The sequence below is a fragment of the Haemaphysalis longicornis genome, unplaced genomic scaffold (genome assembly GCF_048455015.1).
Source record: "Haemaphysalis longicornis isolate Haplotype H1 unplaced genomic scaffold, Haemaphysalis longicornis Haplotype H1 scaffold_9, whole genome shotgun sequence".
Lineage (NCBI taxonomy): Eukaryota > Metazoa > Arthropoda > Arachnida > Ixodida > Ixodidae > Haemaphysalis > Haemaphysalis longicornis.
Window position 1 is genome coordinate 47,425,450 of NW_027526460.1, and position 14,808 is coordinate 47,440,257.

Below are 14,808 nucleotides of genomic sequence, written 5' to 3' on the forward strand. Positions count from 1 at the left end.
AACAGCAGGCGGCAGTTTTCTACGGTAGATGTAGAATGATGTAGAATATCATTTTCTATCGAAAAACCAAGCATCCATGAATTTTTTAATAAAGGAACACTGTAAATGTTCCTTGTGTACTAATTCCCTGTCTTATATTTGCGTAATGTCTTGTTCTTGTTCAACAAAGTTGACAAATATGAACATATAGACCGGGCTTAGACGGTTACATTTGGCTGTGAGTATATAGACTATTGTGCAGTATCAATTTTACTTTGGCCGGGTGGCTGAATCAAGTCCCAGACAGACAGACAGACAGACAGACAGACAGACAGACAGACAGACAGACAGACGGACGGACAGACATACATACATACAGACAGACCAAAATTTCTAGGTTTAAGTAGCCCAAGAAAGACTATCGTCTTTAAAGCAAAATACACCATCAGAACAAGGGTGACATTCAGAAAGATTACAAAGCACCCCTCATGATAGCAGGCAACTTCAAGCAAATGCCTACTGTTTCCCTACTTCGTCCCGTCAGCACAACACCACAAAGATGCACTGGCAGTAACCACAAAAATGAGCATAATAAAAAACTTGTACACCGTAATGGGTTAAAATAAAACATACTAATAAAAATGACACTGCATGCAATATGGCCACAGGAACAAGTCCAATTCCAGCAGTTCCCAATCTGTAGGCACTCCAGCAGCAAATACCAACCGCTTCCCTGCATTGTTTGCCAAAATCAAGTAAAGTCACTTCCAGAAAACATGTTGTGCACGCAGCCACCATAATTGTTGTAAAAACCATGCCTGGATGTACAGATGCAGCTTTTACACTGTCTGAAAGGTGGTAGATGGATGTCTGAACGATGGCAGAAAGATGGTAGATGCCCCAGCAGTACATTGTGAAATTTCCACACTTGCCGGTAGGCACACGGGATCAGTGGGAAAACCAGGAGGATTGGGAGAGTGACCGACCTTTGAAGATGGGGATCATCTTCCAGACCCCAATGCCACCCTTGCACGCATACTGGCCCAGAGCGACCTCCAGGAAGAAGGACGGGACGGCCGTAAGCACGAGGCACACAAAGTAGGGCACCAGGAAGGCACCTGCGGGGTACGGAAGGCCATAGATCCACATCTCTTTTCACCCTTTGGGTGTCGTAACGCGCTGAAGCTGCACCTGAACTATGACGCACGTTGCAGTGAAAATCTCCGGATTAGTTTCGACTACCTGGCGATGTTTAACGTGCACCCAAATCCCAACATACAGGCATCCTTGTTTTTTGCTTCCATCTGAAAAGTGACCACCAAGGCCGGGAATTGAGCCCACATCCTTGGGCTCAGCAGCGCAATGCTATATTTTAGGCACTATAACAACGCCTTCGCCACTGAGCCATCGCGGCAGGCATGCCATTAATCCAACACGGCACACTTCCATTTTAACGAGCTTTAACTACTGAGCCGCTCATCATGCCTGAGTGGGAGCTAAGGTAACACTGCCAAGCATAAACTCAAGGCTCGCATTCACAGCCATGTCGTTGCACTTAACTGCCAATGCAGTTGTGAAGTGGGCCACACAACCCCGCACCAATGTTGTGCGACTAATTTCCAGCAACTTCTAAACCAACCATCACAGAACTTTCTTTAGTGGCAAATTCTGCCCACTGAGAAGTTTAGTGGTGAAAATTGTGTCAACGTTCAAGGATAAGCCTATGATGGGTCAGTCTCTAGATACGCTTCTGCTCGCCAGCACAAGTCTTGCGTCTCCATCGAACTCCATTTTGGCAGGTACATACCAGCTCTACTAACATATTAGGGTGTGCTCTACAAAAGGTGGTCAATACTGCAGCTGCAAGCCTTCATCCACCGCCAAAGAAAGCGAACACTCAGTAACACCAAAAATGGCAAAAAAGAAATAGTTTCACTTTTTCAATGTGGATTTGGAATAAAAGTCAGAGAAACTTCCAGACTTCCAGTCCTTACTTCACAGCTTTATGCAAAAGAGACCCACTTCTTCAGTGCTAAATAGGCCTTCCAACAGGCCTTAGCTACATTTGTGCTAGTGGAGACCAATGGATTAAATAATTAGACCATGTGAGGATCTTCAGTGTGCCAAAATCTTAACACGACGGGGTGTTTCAGCACAGATGCTCTTAATGCTACGAAATAGAAATGCTTGCTACACCCACAGAGGTACAGTTGCTTTAACAACAATATGTTGCCCGCTCCACATAGTTATCAGCGGAGTAGGCAATTTTGAAATTTATTTTAGTCACTTATTTGTAAATACTGCAGTCTCTCTCGAGACTTTTGCAGGGTGGGTGCAGATAAGTAAATACAAATACATACATAAAAAACAAGGCAAGCAAACAATAGAACATAAAAAGTGCAACAATAAAAATACACATCTTATTACAAACGCTTTTTAAATGAAGTTAATGACTGCTGTGTAACCGCTTCGTTAGTGAGATTGTTTCATTCAACAATAGTTTGAGGAAAAAGGAATATTTGTAACAGTTATTTCGAGGGTTCAAGGGGATTATAGAAAACGCGTGGGGGCGTCTTGTATTATAACCGGATGAATATTTTAAAATACGAGGAGTGTCAATGAAGTAATGCCCTCTAATTAATTAAAAAAAGAACTTGGGCTACAAATCCGGTTTCTTTCTGAGACGGGCAACATCCCGCTTTGTTCAAGGAGCTGATACTAAGGTGCGCCTATATGAATTGTAAATAAACCTTACAGCCTTTTTTCGCAACCTTTCTCATTTATTTACATCGCACTTCGTGAATGAATTCCAGATTACTACTGCATACTCTATCATTGGTCGGATAATTGTATTATATGCAAGAAGATGTACATTCGGTGTGGACGATTTTAAGGAATGGGAAGGAAATCATTCAAAAGAGGAAATCCCGGTTGCTGTAACAACAGAGCGAGGCGATCAGTCTGAAATCATTTGGAAGTGGAACTGCCACAGCTGCCAAAAGACAGTTTCTCCCACCGCGCTGTTTGGCAGTGTTGCACGCCGAAAAGGGTGGAAGATGCAACTACAAAAACACCAGAGGTACAAACTTTCCCTCTAGGAAATCCTACATGGTAGCATAGGGGCGCCTGAATGTTTTTTGTTGTTCTTCCCGCCTCCATTTGAAATGCAGCCCTTGTAGCCAGGTGGAATTAGATCTCTGACCCCATGATCAGATTCACGTCACCCTAAAAGTTTGTTTTAATCAAAAGATTTGGTGTTTTATAGTGCCCCCAGCTCTTGTCCAGGAGCAAATGATGCTTTATTCACTGAGAAATTAATTCATTTAAGTTAAAATTTTGATTCCCCCCACCAAATCGTGTTTTGTAACATATGCAATGACGAACAAGGACAGGTCTTTAAGCAAACTTCAAGTGCGCTGCTAAGTCTGCAGCGGACTGTGCAGCCTTGTTTATTGTTAGTCCTCCTAGATGGCGCCACCATACTGCTTCGCATCACTGACCACCTTTGCTTTGTTTTTGACCGCATTTGCAGCTTGCTTGTGTTTGTTATGGTAGCTAGCAATCGTTTTGTGAAACATGGGGTATGTTCGACAAATAGGGTCACGTAAAACAATGCCGCTTACGCCAATCGGCCAGTGTCGGCTGAGACAACCCCAAAGCGCCTCACTGCTGTCCGGCTATGACAAGCACAGCACGCGCAGTACAAATAGCAGTACACACTGGGTCGTAACTTCTATTGTTTATCCCACCATTCTTGCTGCTATAAAATGAATATGCATTACACTCAAGCGAAAATGGCTCATTCTGCAAGCTTATCAGCCCTGCCTAACTTGCGTTTGCTTTTGCCGGCCTCAGCCAATCGCACGGCTGTGCATATCACGTCATATGTTCTAGCGCGGGAAATGAGCGAGTTGCATGGCCATTCCCTATTTTCTTAATTATAAAGCCTATTTGAGCAAACTTTACGTTAATAGTGGTGTCAGTATGATTCTAATGAGCCAACTTTTTGAATCTGAATGAACCAAATGTGTTTTGTCAGCAAAGAATTAGCCCTTGGTAACTCACTCAACTCCATTCCCGTCATAAAGACGTTAGTTTAACTGAACAAATTAAAGAAATATTAACGTACTTTCAAATTTTGTGTTACAGTGATGGACTGTGGACAGGAATGACGTAATGTGGGCCTGCACTAAAAATGTATAATTATCAGTGTAACTGCATGTTAGCCTTCAAGTGGTAGAATTGAAAAAAAAAAAACTAGAGGCCCCACTACGATCTCTTAGTCATGTTTTCAGCAGTGGCTTAGCCACATATCGCACAAACAAGATTCTGTGACATCACAGAGAAATTGTTAGAAAGTGGCTGGGGGTCACCACTGCTTGATATGTTTTCGTTAAAGGCCAACTGCACTCAAAATTGCAACCTCTTGAAAACGTTATCTCTGTATAGTCTGCCTAAAAAGATTTCAAGATACAAAATATGACAGTGGAAATACGCGTATTCGCGACACAAATGACCTTTTGAAACCGAAATTGAAAAGAGCGTGCCCGTTACGGCCACGCTGAAGTGACGTTCCAGCTGGCCCGGTCGGCGAGCGAGCGGCCGCACATGGCCGGCCAGCCAGAACAATCCTGCGTGCAACGCTTCGCCCTCACCGCAACCCTAAGGAAAGCGCACCCAGTGGAGCTCGACTGGTTCTCCTGGCTGGCCATGGAAAAAAGCACCCGGCCGGTTGCAATGTCCCTTCCGCTTCATGTTTGTTTGCATGATCAGCCGGCAGGTGCAGCGTTGCCTGCAACGGAGCTATTTTCAACGTTTTTAACTAATTAACAATGCATTGCCCGGGGCTACCAGTCATGCGCCAGCTTGCTTGGTGGCATGTACTGTATGCTCAAAGTAAATTTGGGCGGGGTGAAATTTGAGTGCAGTTGGCCTTTAAAGGGACCCAGAAAAGCCTTTTGTAAAAGTTGCAAAAGACCTTTATTGTCGCGTAGTACCAATATAGCGATGCAATGCCATTGGAATTATTGATCTACATTCAGTATTAGCTGCGCCAGAAGCAATTAAGTGCACCTCTCCCCCCTTGCCGGTCGATTCCTCCTCCCTCTCTGCTTCTTTCAAAGCAGCTGGAAACACTGGGAATAGCCATGTGACATCGCGACGCTCGACTTTTTTTATAGCTGCATATCTGCGCCTAGGCACGCGTCAATCGCTGCAGACCCGCCTTTGCCTCGGGATCGCGCAGGAAGGAGGAAGAGCAGCCGGAAGCCAATGGCAGTGACGTTGCCGGCGACCGACGATCGGCCGAATCAGGGGGGCGCCTCGCCGTTTCGTCAGCCGCGATCGCCGTTGCGTCAGCCGCGGTCGGCGTTGCATCAGCCGCGGTAGGCTCGCTGCGGCGGCGCGCTCATCGGCTGAGAAAGGGTATCTTCAAAAATTGTTTACAAGTTATCCGTACAACGTACGGGGCTCACACTTGGCTCAAAAATCCCCCGTTATGTGTTCTACCACCTGAATGCATTTGATTGCCACCTTCACAAAGCTTTTATGGGTCCCTTTAATACCTCGGATATTTGTTTTATGTTTGCGATAAAGCTACTCTCATTGTTATCGGGACAAATCAGGCTTCTTAATGAACCAAACAAGCATTTTGTGTCCCTCCCACAGGTTAACGATCTCTCACTTGAATTTGTAACCACACCTAAAGCAGCCAGGGAACAGGCAGACTGCATGTACTTGCCTCCACCGTTCTCGTAGCAGAGGTAGGGAAAGCGCCAAACGTTGCCGAGGCCAACCGCATAGTTGATGCAGCTAAAGATGAAGTCCAGCTGGGTAGCCCAAGTTCCGCGGGGCCCGAATTTAGATGTGGATGATGCATCGTGCACTTGGAATGTCGCCACGACAGGCTGCTGCTGCTGCTGCTGCTGCTGCGGTAGCTCCTGCTCATCACTACCCTTGGAGCTGCTCTCTGATTTCGCAGATTCCTCATGGCTTGGCACTTGAGGTGGCTCATCCAGCTTGCTGGTTTCCATGCTGCCTCGTCACGGCACCATGCCCGCCTGAAAAGGTTTCAATGCGGAATGCGTTACCCTATGCCTGGATCCACTAAAAGTATTCCCACGAGCGGGCCACAAGAAAGCACCAGGACCACTGCAAAAATTTCAGGTAAATTCCATCCAGGTGCATTGTGAAATGTACAGTTATAGCGAAGTACGTATTCTCGAGCTCCATCAAACAGCGTTTGCCAGTCCCACCCACTATTGACGAATCCCTGCATAACTGGCTGTCGCTTCCCCCAGCAACACCCGTTAACTGATAGTGGGGAGTGTTGCTTCAACGCAACAGGTACCAAGCAGTTTCCTGCGGAATTGATTCCTTCCCACTTGCAACATGCACCATCCCCCAAACCCAACTTGATGTGTTTTAGCCACACCCCCATGGCATCCGCTGCTGCATGCTGCCTACGAGCTCAATGTAGAGTGCTCAGAGTAGAAGTCACAAGACCATGCGCTCAGCTTTTACTAAAAGCAGTGTCACATGGCATACGCACTTATGATTAGCTGAAGACAAATGCACGCACACATGCATGCACCCCCAAGCATTGCTCGAAATAGGATGGGACACCCCTGCAGCCACTATGTACTGGTGGCTTTTTGCAGTTACAGCAGAGTCACTTTCACTGTAGTACTGGAAAACTTTCAAGTCGCCCGCTATGAACTACCATTAGTGATGTCATTGTCAAAGCCCTTTTTTTTCTTTCTCTTTGGGGTATTTGTATTCAATTCAATTAAAATTTCCTACTTTCACACCCTCTAGGTTTTACTAATCTGCGTGACAAGAGCTCTTACACATTCACACATAACTATAAAAAATAACTGGGAGAATGTTGTATTTGGAAAAAAATACCACTCGTTTGCTTCAAAATTCATGCACATTGACAATGCACTGAATGACTCTCTCCCATAAAAAGTCTATTCTATGTCTGCAACTCACGTTTCTTTTATGCCAAACATTCTCCGTTAGTACCTTTAACCAGCTGCAAGTTCCCCTTTTAATTTATAATACCACAATATAGCATAAACAAAACAATTTTCTAGGCTCACTTTATATAGTTAATACTTTAAAAAAAAGGAGGGAAGGACACCTATAACAGAGTAAATACATACAGTAAAGCTACTATTCCATAAAAAATATCTGGAAAAATAAGGAATTTAAGAAGAAATGCAGGTTCTCTCTTTTTGTGCAATAGCAAAAGAAAAATGCAGGAAGTCTGTTACTGCCTCTGTCAAACACTCCTCAAATGAGGCAAACTCATAATGGAACTGCTGTTACAGACCACACAGCCCCGAAGAACTTTACCATGCTCTTCAGCTGCAATGCCAACTCTACTACCACGTACCACATGCATATCTCGTATAGTGGTGTCCTCGACCTTCACGTTGTATAGATATGCACACTTATCAACAGCAATGCCTGCCTTATCAATGTTGCAATAAAGGGACAATAGTGCGCCTTTAACAAGCCCTTGTTCGTGTCACTGTTCTGGCGACTGCAATTTTCTCATTATGCGCCCAAAAAGAAAAAAAGTAAACCGTGGGAAGGGCAACACATAAAAAGGTTTTAGTGGAAAAACTTGAGCCCATAAAATGAAAGATCAGACAAAGACACGTGGGTGTTACAACTCACTACCAGTGAGCTGCAATCTTGGTAACGACAGGAAAAACACTACAATGATCTGCATATTTCCGACTGTCAATGGAGCTTCTGAAATCCTTATTAAACAACAATTACAATTCTACATTAAAAGAGGGAGAAATTATAAAATCACAAAATTACAGGGGCTTACAATGGAATAAGTTTGTGCGAAAGACGAGGACAAAGATATAGAGGACAAGGCAAGCGCAACTTCCAACTTTATTTTGCATGAAATAACCACACACATATTATTTCATGCAAAATAAAGTTGGAAGTTGCGCTCGTCTTGTCCTCTATATCTTCGTCCCTGTCTTTCGCGCAAACTTATTCCTTCTTACATCATGAACCAGCTAGCCAGCAATCAAGTCTTATTAAAACAGAGGCTGTTTAGCCGAATTAATTTAATTATTTTGTGCGTGCAAACAATGTAGACACAATTCTCTTTTAATCGATATAATCCATGGTTGGATAGAAACTTGTCCGGTCAAGAATGGTTAGTGGTAATTGGTAACTATTGGTAATTTAGAGTTCTGAGGGACAGTAAAAAATGGTTTCACTGCACCATAAAACTTCCCGCACTACAACCTGTGGCATAACGAACCATGAATGCTGACGCCATTTTTAAACATTTTCAGAGAACAGTAAGATAGGCACCTGCAAACCAGGGTGTCAAACTCAGTCATACTGGTCTGGTTCAGTTCTAGTTTCACAGAACCAGAAAATATAAAGCTTCACAATCCATTTGACCGGTCCCGCCAGGGGGCGAGGAAAGTGAAGATGCGCTCACATCGGTCTCCGGTGAATTTGACTTTTCAATGATCTTTTTCATCTCAGGCTCATGTACGCGTGATTTCTGAGTGCGCGGTTGTCTAGTGCACACCTCGACACCGAATCCCGGACGTTTCACGTGAGTAGACGCTTTACCGGGCAAGTTCTAGCCCATTCGGTGGGTTAGGCCTAGGAGCTTCGCCGGCTGCTTGCAGCACGTGAGCAGAGCGCTGAGGTGGCCCCATGCTCGACGGCACGAGCCTCGCGCCCGACGGCACGTGCCCCATGCTGGACAGTGCGTGTGATGCGGCTGTGGCCGCTAGCGCACCCCTTCCACTGGCGCAAACCGATCTTCTTCCTGGCGCCTCCCTGACGGCCGCTGCGGCGAAGACGGAGACCATCCTGGAAGGAGAGATGTCCACCTCCATGGACACCGACATCGAGGACACCAATGCTACTATTACTACCATCACCACCACCGCTACTACAACCACCCAGGTTCCCGAGTTCGAGAGGGACGGCAACCACCGGCAAGCGCCAACGATGCAAGTCAACTACACGCAAGGGAGGATGTCGGTCGCAGTTGCCGGCGAGGATCCAACACCGAAGGAGGCCGGAGAAGGCAGATGGCAGGAAGCGAGGCGAAGGATGAGGCGGCGGACGACCGGGGAGGAAGCGGCCGGCGGTAAGTCGGTCCCCACTTCTTCTACCGCTTCCGCGCCCGCCGCAGCCCCCGTTAAGAATCAGGCAAAGTTCGTTAGGCAGGTCGCGGCCAGGCTAACGAAGGCAGCGCGCATGCCGCGCGAGCTACCGAAGGGTGATTTTAGGGTAATACTCCGGCCACGTGGTGGGCTTAACGTAGCTCGCACGGCGGCACCGCTACTCATGGAGGCCATCTTCGAGATGATGGGTTCCACGTTGCAAGAGTCTAGGGAGGACGCGATCTGCACCAACGACTCGCAGAATATTATAGTCATTAGCACCCCGAACGAGCAGAGAGCTCAGAAGTACTCGAGCATCAGCTCGCTCAGGATAGCGGGCAGGATGCACGAAGTATTCGCGTACGCACCGGCACCCGAGGGCACCGTGAAAGGAGTCATCAGGGGCATTCCGACCGTGTATACGGAGCAGGACCTGCAGGAAATTATAGTCAGCGAGGAGAATCCAACGGCGCTCGAAGCGCACAGAATAGGCAATACCACCACGGTGATCGTAGCCTTCGAGGGCACCAAGGTACCAAATACAATAAAGTTCGGAGTGGCAATCACCAAATGCAGTCTATACAGGCAGCACTACGAAGTGTGCCGGTGCTGCGGCAGGTTGGGGCACCGCGCGGACGTGTGCCCTTACCCAAACACTAAGATATGCTTTGCGTGCGGAGCGTCCAACCCGGGCCCCGCGCACGAGCGGGAATGCAACCCCCGCTGCAAGCTATGCGGCGGGGCTCACCCCACCGGGGAGGCGGGTTGTAAGAACCGATATAAGACCCCCCATTTGGTGAAGCAACGAAGGTGGGAGCGCCGGCGTGCAGAGGAGGTACAAAGGCAGCAGCGGCAGCAACACGTGCCGAAGTTAGGCCTAGCTGACTTCCCGCAGCTGCAGCAGCAGCAGCAGCACGCGCCCGAAAAAGGCGCGAAAATGCAGCAGCCAAGGCAGTCGATTCCACGAAGGAATGCGGCTGACGTCAATAACGGCAGAGAGGCAGCGGCTGGGCCAGCTGGAGCGAAGCCCGCTCGAAAGGTCATGGCAGCCGCAACGGCAACGACAAACGCAACAGATGGCAGCGCTCCGGCGGCGGGAAGGTCATCCGGCAGCGCGGGAAACCGCGGAGGGAGCAGCAGCGGCGGTGGCGGACAGCTGCAAGAGGGAATCACGTGGGCCAGGACAGTGGCAGGAGAGGCGGCGGCGGTACCACCGCCGCTGCCAGCACCGCCGCAGCCAAGGCCACAGCAAAGGCAACAACTGCAACAACAACATCAACCAATGGCGGAGACGAACGAGGTTGCACGTCTCAAGGCGCAGCTAGCGCAAAAAGACAGGCAAATAGAGGAACTCAGTGCCAAAATGGACATGATCCTCAATCAGCTACAACAACGGCAACAATGTCAGCTAAAACAACAGCCATCGCTGCAGTTTCGAACTCAACCACCGCAGGTCGCGCGAAGACAGGCGCCCAGGCGAGCGCACGCGCGAGAAGAACGAATGCAGCTGCAGGAAGAGTCGGAGCCGGAGTACGCGGCTGGCCTGCAGACAGCGGCGTCCACAGAGGAGAAGGAAGAAGAAAGAGAGGAAGAAGTAATGGCAGCTACGAATAGGAGAAGCGATTTTACAACTACAGAAGAAGAAGAAGAGGAGGAAGAGGAGGAGATGGAAGACTTCAGCCCCAGAACCAAGAGGCGGGTTATTATGCTAGAAGCGCTCGAATGCCGCCAACAGCGGGTGGAGGAGCGCGTCGACCACGAGGAAAAAGAGCTGGAAGCCATCAACCAGAGGCTGGCAAAGGTGGAAGCCGCGACAGCGGACATGAGCACCCGCATAGCTAAAGTAGAAGCAGTGACAGCGGACATGAGTACCCGCATAGCTAATGTGGAAAGCCTGTTACAACCACTACTAGCGAGAATCCCTGACATCACCCACCACCAACAACAACAGCAGTCGCCGCAGTCGCCACAGCAACCACTACAGCCACAACCACAGCCGCCGCAGCAACAGCAGGTGGCCAACGTCACTCGCCCAACATGGCCAGAACAACGCTAACGCGCGAGCTTGTGGTTTGGCAGTGGAACGCGAATGGCCTGCGAGGAAAAAAGGCAACATTACAACAATACATCAAGAGTGTCGGCAAGAGACCAGACGTCATATTAATACAGGAAACGCACATGGAAGACCCCTCCCCAGGCTTGCCGGGGTACCGCTCCTATGCCAGCCCGCCCAGCGCAAGAAAGGCCGGGAAAGGCGCGGGGCAGGGAGTGTGTACCCTGGTGAGGAAAGGAATCACGTACATAGAACACGGCTTACTGCAGAACAGTACCATTGAACACTTGGCAATCGAAGTCGTGACGGGCCGAAAGAAGAAAGAAAGCACGTATTTAATCAACATCTACAGTAACCCCAAGCAATCCCAACAAAAGTTCAGATCACTCATGCAAAGAACGAAGCAGCTTGCCGGGGACGACACCGCGCTCGTGTGCGGAGACTTTAACGCGCCGCACACGGCGTGGGGGTACCAGAAGACCACGGCCAAGGGGCGAAATCTGCACGACGAGGCTCTCGAGGCGGAACTCCACCTGCTCAACGACACGAACATCTACACGCGACACGGCACGTCGGTGCAGCGCGATACGAATCTGGACCTCGCCTTCTGCAGCAAAGCCACCGCGGGAGTAAGCTGGCGGAACACGGGCGAGACGCTGGGCAGCGACCACTGCGTCCTGGAAATTGCGGTGCCGCTGCACGGCCGACCCCCGGTCACCCGCAAGCAGGCCATCACAGACTGGAATAAATACAGAACGGAGCTAAACGCCCTGATCATCGGACAGGCCCAGGAAGAGGAGGATGGAGACATCGAGAAGTGGACGCGAGCCTTGAACGCGGCCGCGAAAACAGCCACCAAGGAAATCGAGGTCGACGAAGAGACCCCGCAGCTGGACAGCCGCCTCGCGCACTTGCTGGAGGCGAGGAACGCGCTGAAGGCTCGATGGCGGAGGCAACGCCACAACAGAAGGCTCCGCAAAAGAATATAGCACCATTAAACATCGAAATCGAGAAGCACAGCGCGGTGCTCTGCCGACAGCAGTGGCAGGCGGTCTGTCAGGAAGCGGACGGCCAGATCCATAAGAGCAGGACCTGGCATCTGCTCCGGCACCTCCTTGACGAAGGCAAAACGAAAGGGGCCCAACATCACACCCTCGCACGGACGCTGCACAAAGCGAAAAGGGAGCTCGGCGAGGCCGAGGTCCGCCGGCGCATAAACGACAAGTACCTCCCGTCCACCCCGCCGACCCCCCTCCCGAGTTACGCGGGCGAGGCCAACGCCACGCTCGACGCCGACATCGAGGAATGGGAGGTGCGGGCAGTCATCCAAACGATAAACAGCAAGTCCGCCCCAGGGCCGGGCGGGGTTACCAACAAAGCGCTACGCAACCTGAGCGATGCGGCGATAAAATCGCTGACGGGGTACTACAACCAGTGCTGGCGAACCGGCTAGCTCCCGGCCAGCTGGAAGGAGGCAAAGACGGTCCTGATCCCGAAGCCGGGAAAGGAACCGAGCATAGACAACCTGCGGCCGATATCCCTGACGTCCTGCGTGGGGAAGGTGCTGGAGCACGTCCTGCTCAACAGGTGGCAGACATACCTCGAAGAGGAAGGCCTGTACCCGGACACCATGCTGGGCTTCAGGGCCAAGTTAAGCACCCAGGACGCAATGTGGCTGCTCAAGAACGAAGTCATCAACCGGCCGGCCGGCTCCATGGACAACCGGGCGGTGCTCGGCCTAGATCTGAAAGGGGCGTTTGACAACGTCCGACACTCAGCCATCCTGGACCGGGTCTCGCGCCTCAACATGGGGGAGAGGTCGTTCGCGTACATTCGCGACTTCCTCTCGGGCCGCACCGCGAGGATCGTTGCCGGTGACATGGAGCTGCCGAAGAAGAGCCTGGGGAGCACGGGGACGCCACAGGGCGCCGTGATCTCGCCGACGCTGTTTAACATAGTAACGATCGGGGTCGCCCAGCGCCTCCAGGGCGTCCCGAAAGTCGGACACACCATATACGCGGACGACATCACGCTGTGGGTGTCCGGCGGCAGTGACGGCGAGATCGAGGCGTCCCTGCAAGAGGCCATCGACGCAGTCGAAGATCACCTAAAAGACACGGGTCTGACGTGCTCCCCGACCAAGTCGGAGCTGCTGGTACTAACACCAAAGAGAAGAGGAAGCCACAAGAGAGGAGAAGAAGAAAGAAACAATAACATCCACCTGAAGACGCGGGACGGGACGGCCATTCCGAGGGTGAAGACGCTGCGAGTCCTCGGACTACACATCGACGCCCACGGACACAACGGCTTCACCGTTGCCAAGTTGGAATCAAAAGTCGCAATGGCCTTGAGGTTGATCAAAAGAGTGGCGTCCAGACACGGAGGCATGAGAGAGGCAAATCTCCTCAGGCTGGTCCAGTCGTTCGCCGTCAGCCACGTTGCATATGTAGCTGCATTCCACAATTGGACGGTGGCGGAGCGAGGGAAAGTGGACGCTCTGCTACGCAAAGCTTATAAGACGGCCCTGGGCCTATACGCACATACCAACACAAAAAGGCTTCTCGAACTGGGGGTGCACAACACCCTCAGCGAGATAGCCGAGGCCCAGGGCACAGCGCAGATCGCGATGCTTACGCAGACGAGAACTGGTAGGGCTATTCTACGTAGGGTAGGCTACCGGTCGGAATTAACGCGAGAAGGCGAAAGCGAGAGCGGCGGGTGCGGGGGCGGGAGCGGTGGCGGTGGTCGCGGTGGTGGAGGCGGGGGGGGGGCCGGCGAGCCGGCCGCCGATGCCGAAGCCGGCGCGGTCGCTGCCGCGCGGGCTGCTCGACCTGATGCACGTGCCGCCGCTGCCGAAGCACATGGACCCAGAAGAGAACCGAGAGCGGCGAGCGGCCAGAGCGAAAGCCCTGACGGACGTGCACGCGGCGGACACCAACGCCTTCTACGTGGACGCGGCGGAATACCCAGGCCGCCGGGGCACGTACGCTGTGGCCGTGATTGCAGCGACCTCCGGGAAGCTGTGCTCGGCGGGCAGCGTCAGGGCCCGGGACTCAACGCAAGCGGAGGAGCTGGCGATCGCGCTGGCCCTAGTGGACCCACGGTGCGCGACAGTGATCAGTGACTCGCGAAACGCGATACTGAGCTACGCTCGGAACTCGGTGTCGGAGTGCGCGAACAGGGTGTGCGGGGCCCTGCCCCGACGAACGCTACCGGTGGTCCTCAAGTGGTTCCCGGCACACGTGGGACCGGTGGGGACCGGGACCAACCGCAACGAGGAGGCGGACCGAGCGGCGCGCGTGCTAACGAGACACGATGGCGCCGCCGTCGCTGGTGCGGCCGCTGCCGCGGCTGCTGCTGCTGCGCCCGCGGAGGGTGCGGCGGCGGCTCGGGCGGCGGCTGCGGCCGAGGCGAGTCTGCCTCCTCCTCCTACTCCATCGAACGCGGAAGACTACTACAGGGAAGAAGAGGAGGCAACCCCGGTCAGCTCCTACAAGGATGTGCTTGCGTGGTACAGAGAGACTAGGCGCGCCTTCCCGCCGCCACACCGTAAACTCACCAGGAGGGAAGGGGTGCTCGTGCGACAGCTCCAAACGCGGGCGATATGGACGC

The 14,808-nt window shown here is 51.5% G+C and overlaps 1 protein-coding gene across 2 annotated transcripts in view; it reads right to left on the reverse strand.

The window, feature by feature from the left end:
• LOC144152180 (sodium- and chloride-dependent GABA transporter 1-like) overlaps positions 1 to 14,808 on the reverse strand; it is a 58,428-nt gene that overhangs the window by 39,734 nt on the left and 3,886 nt on the right. For both annotated transcript variants that reach the window (XM_077683404.1, XM_077683405.1), the window contains exons 2-3: positions 5,720 to 6,038; positions 966 to 1,097 (exon numbers count right to left, since the gene is read on the reverse strand). In XM_077683404.1, coding sequence (XP_077539530.1) covers positions 966 to 1,097; positions 5,720 to 6,011 — 424 coding nt within the window. In that variant the 5' untranslated portion in view covers positions 6,012 to 6,038. The remainder of the gene's footprint in view (positions 1 to 965; positions 1,098 to 5,719; positions 6,039 to 14,808) is intronic.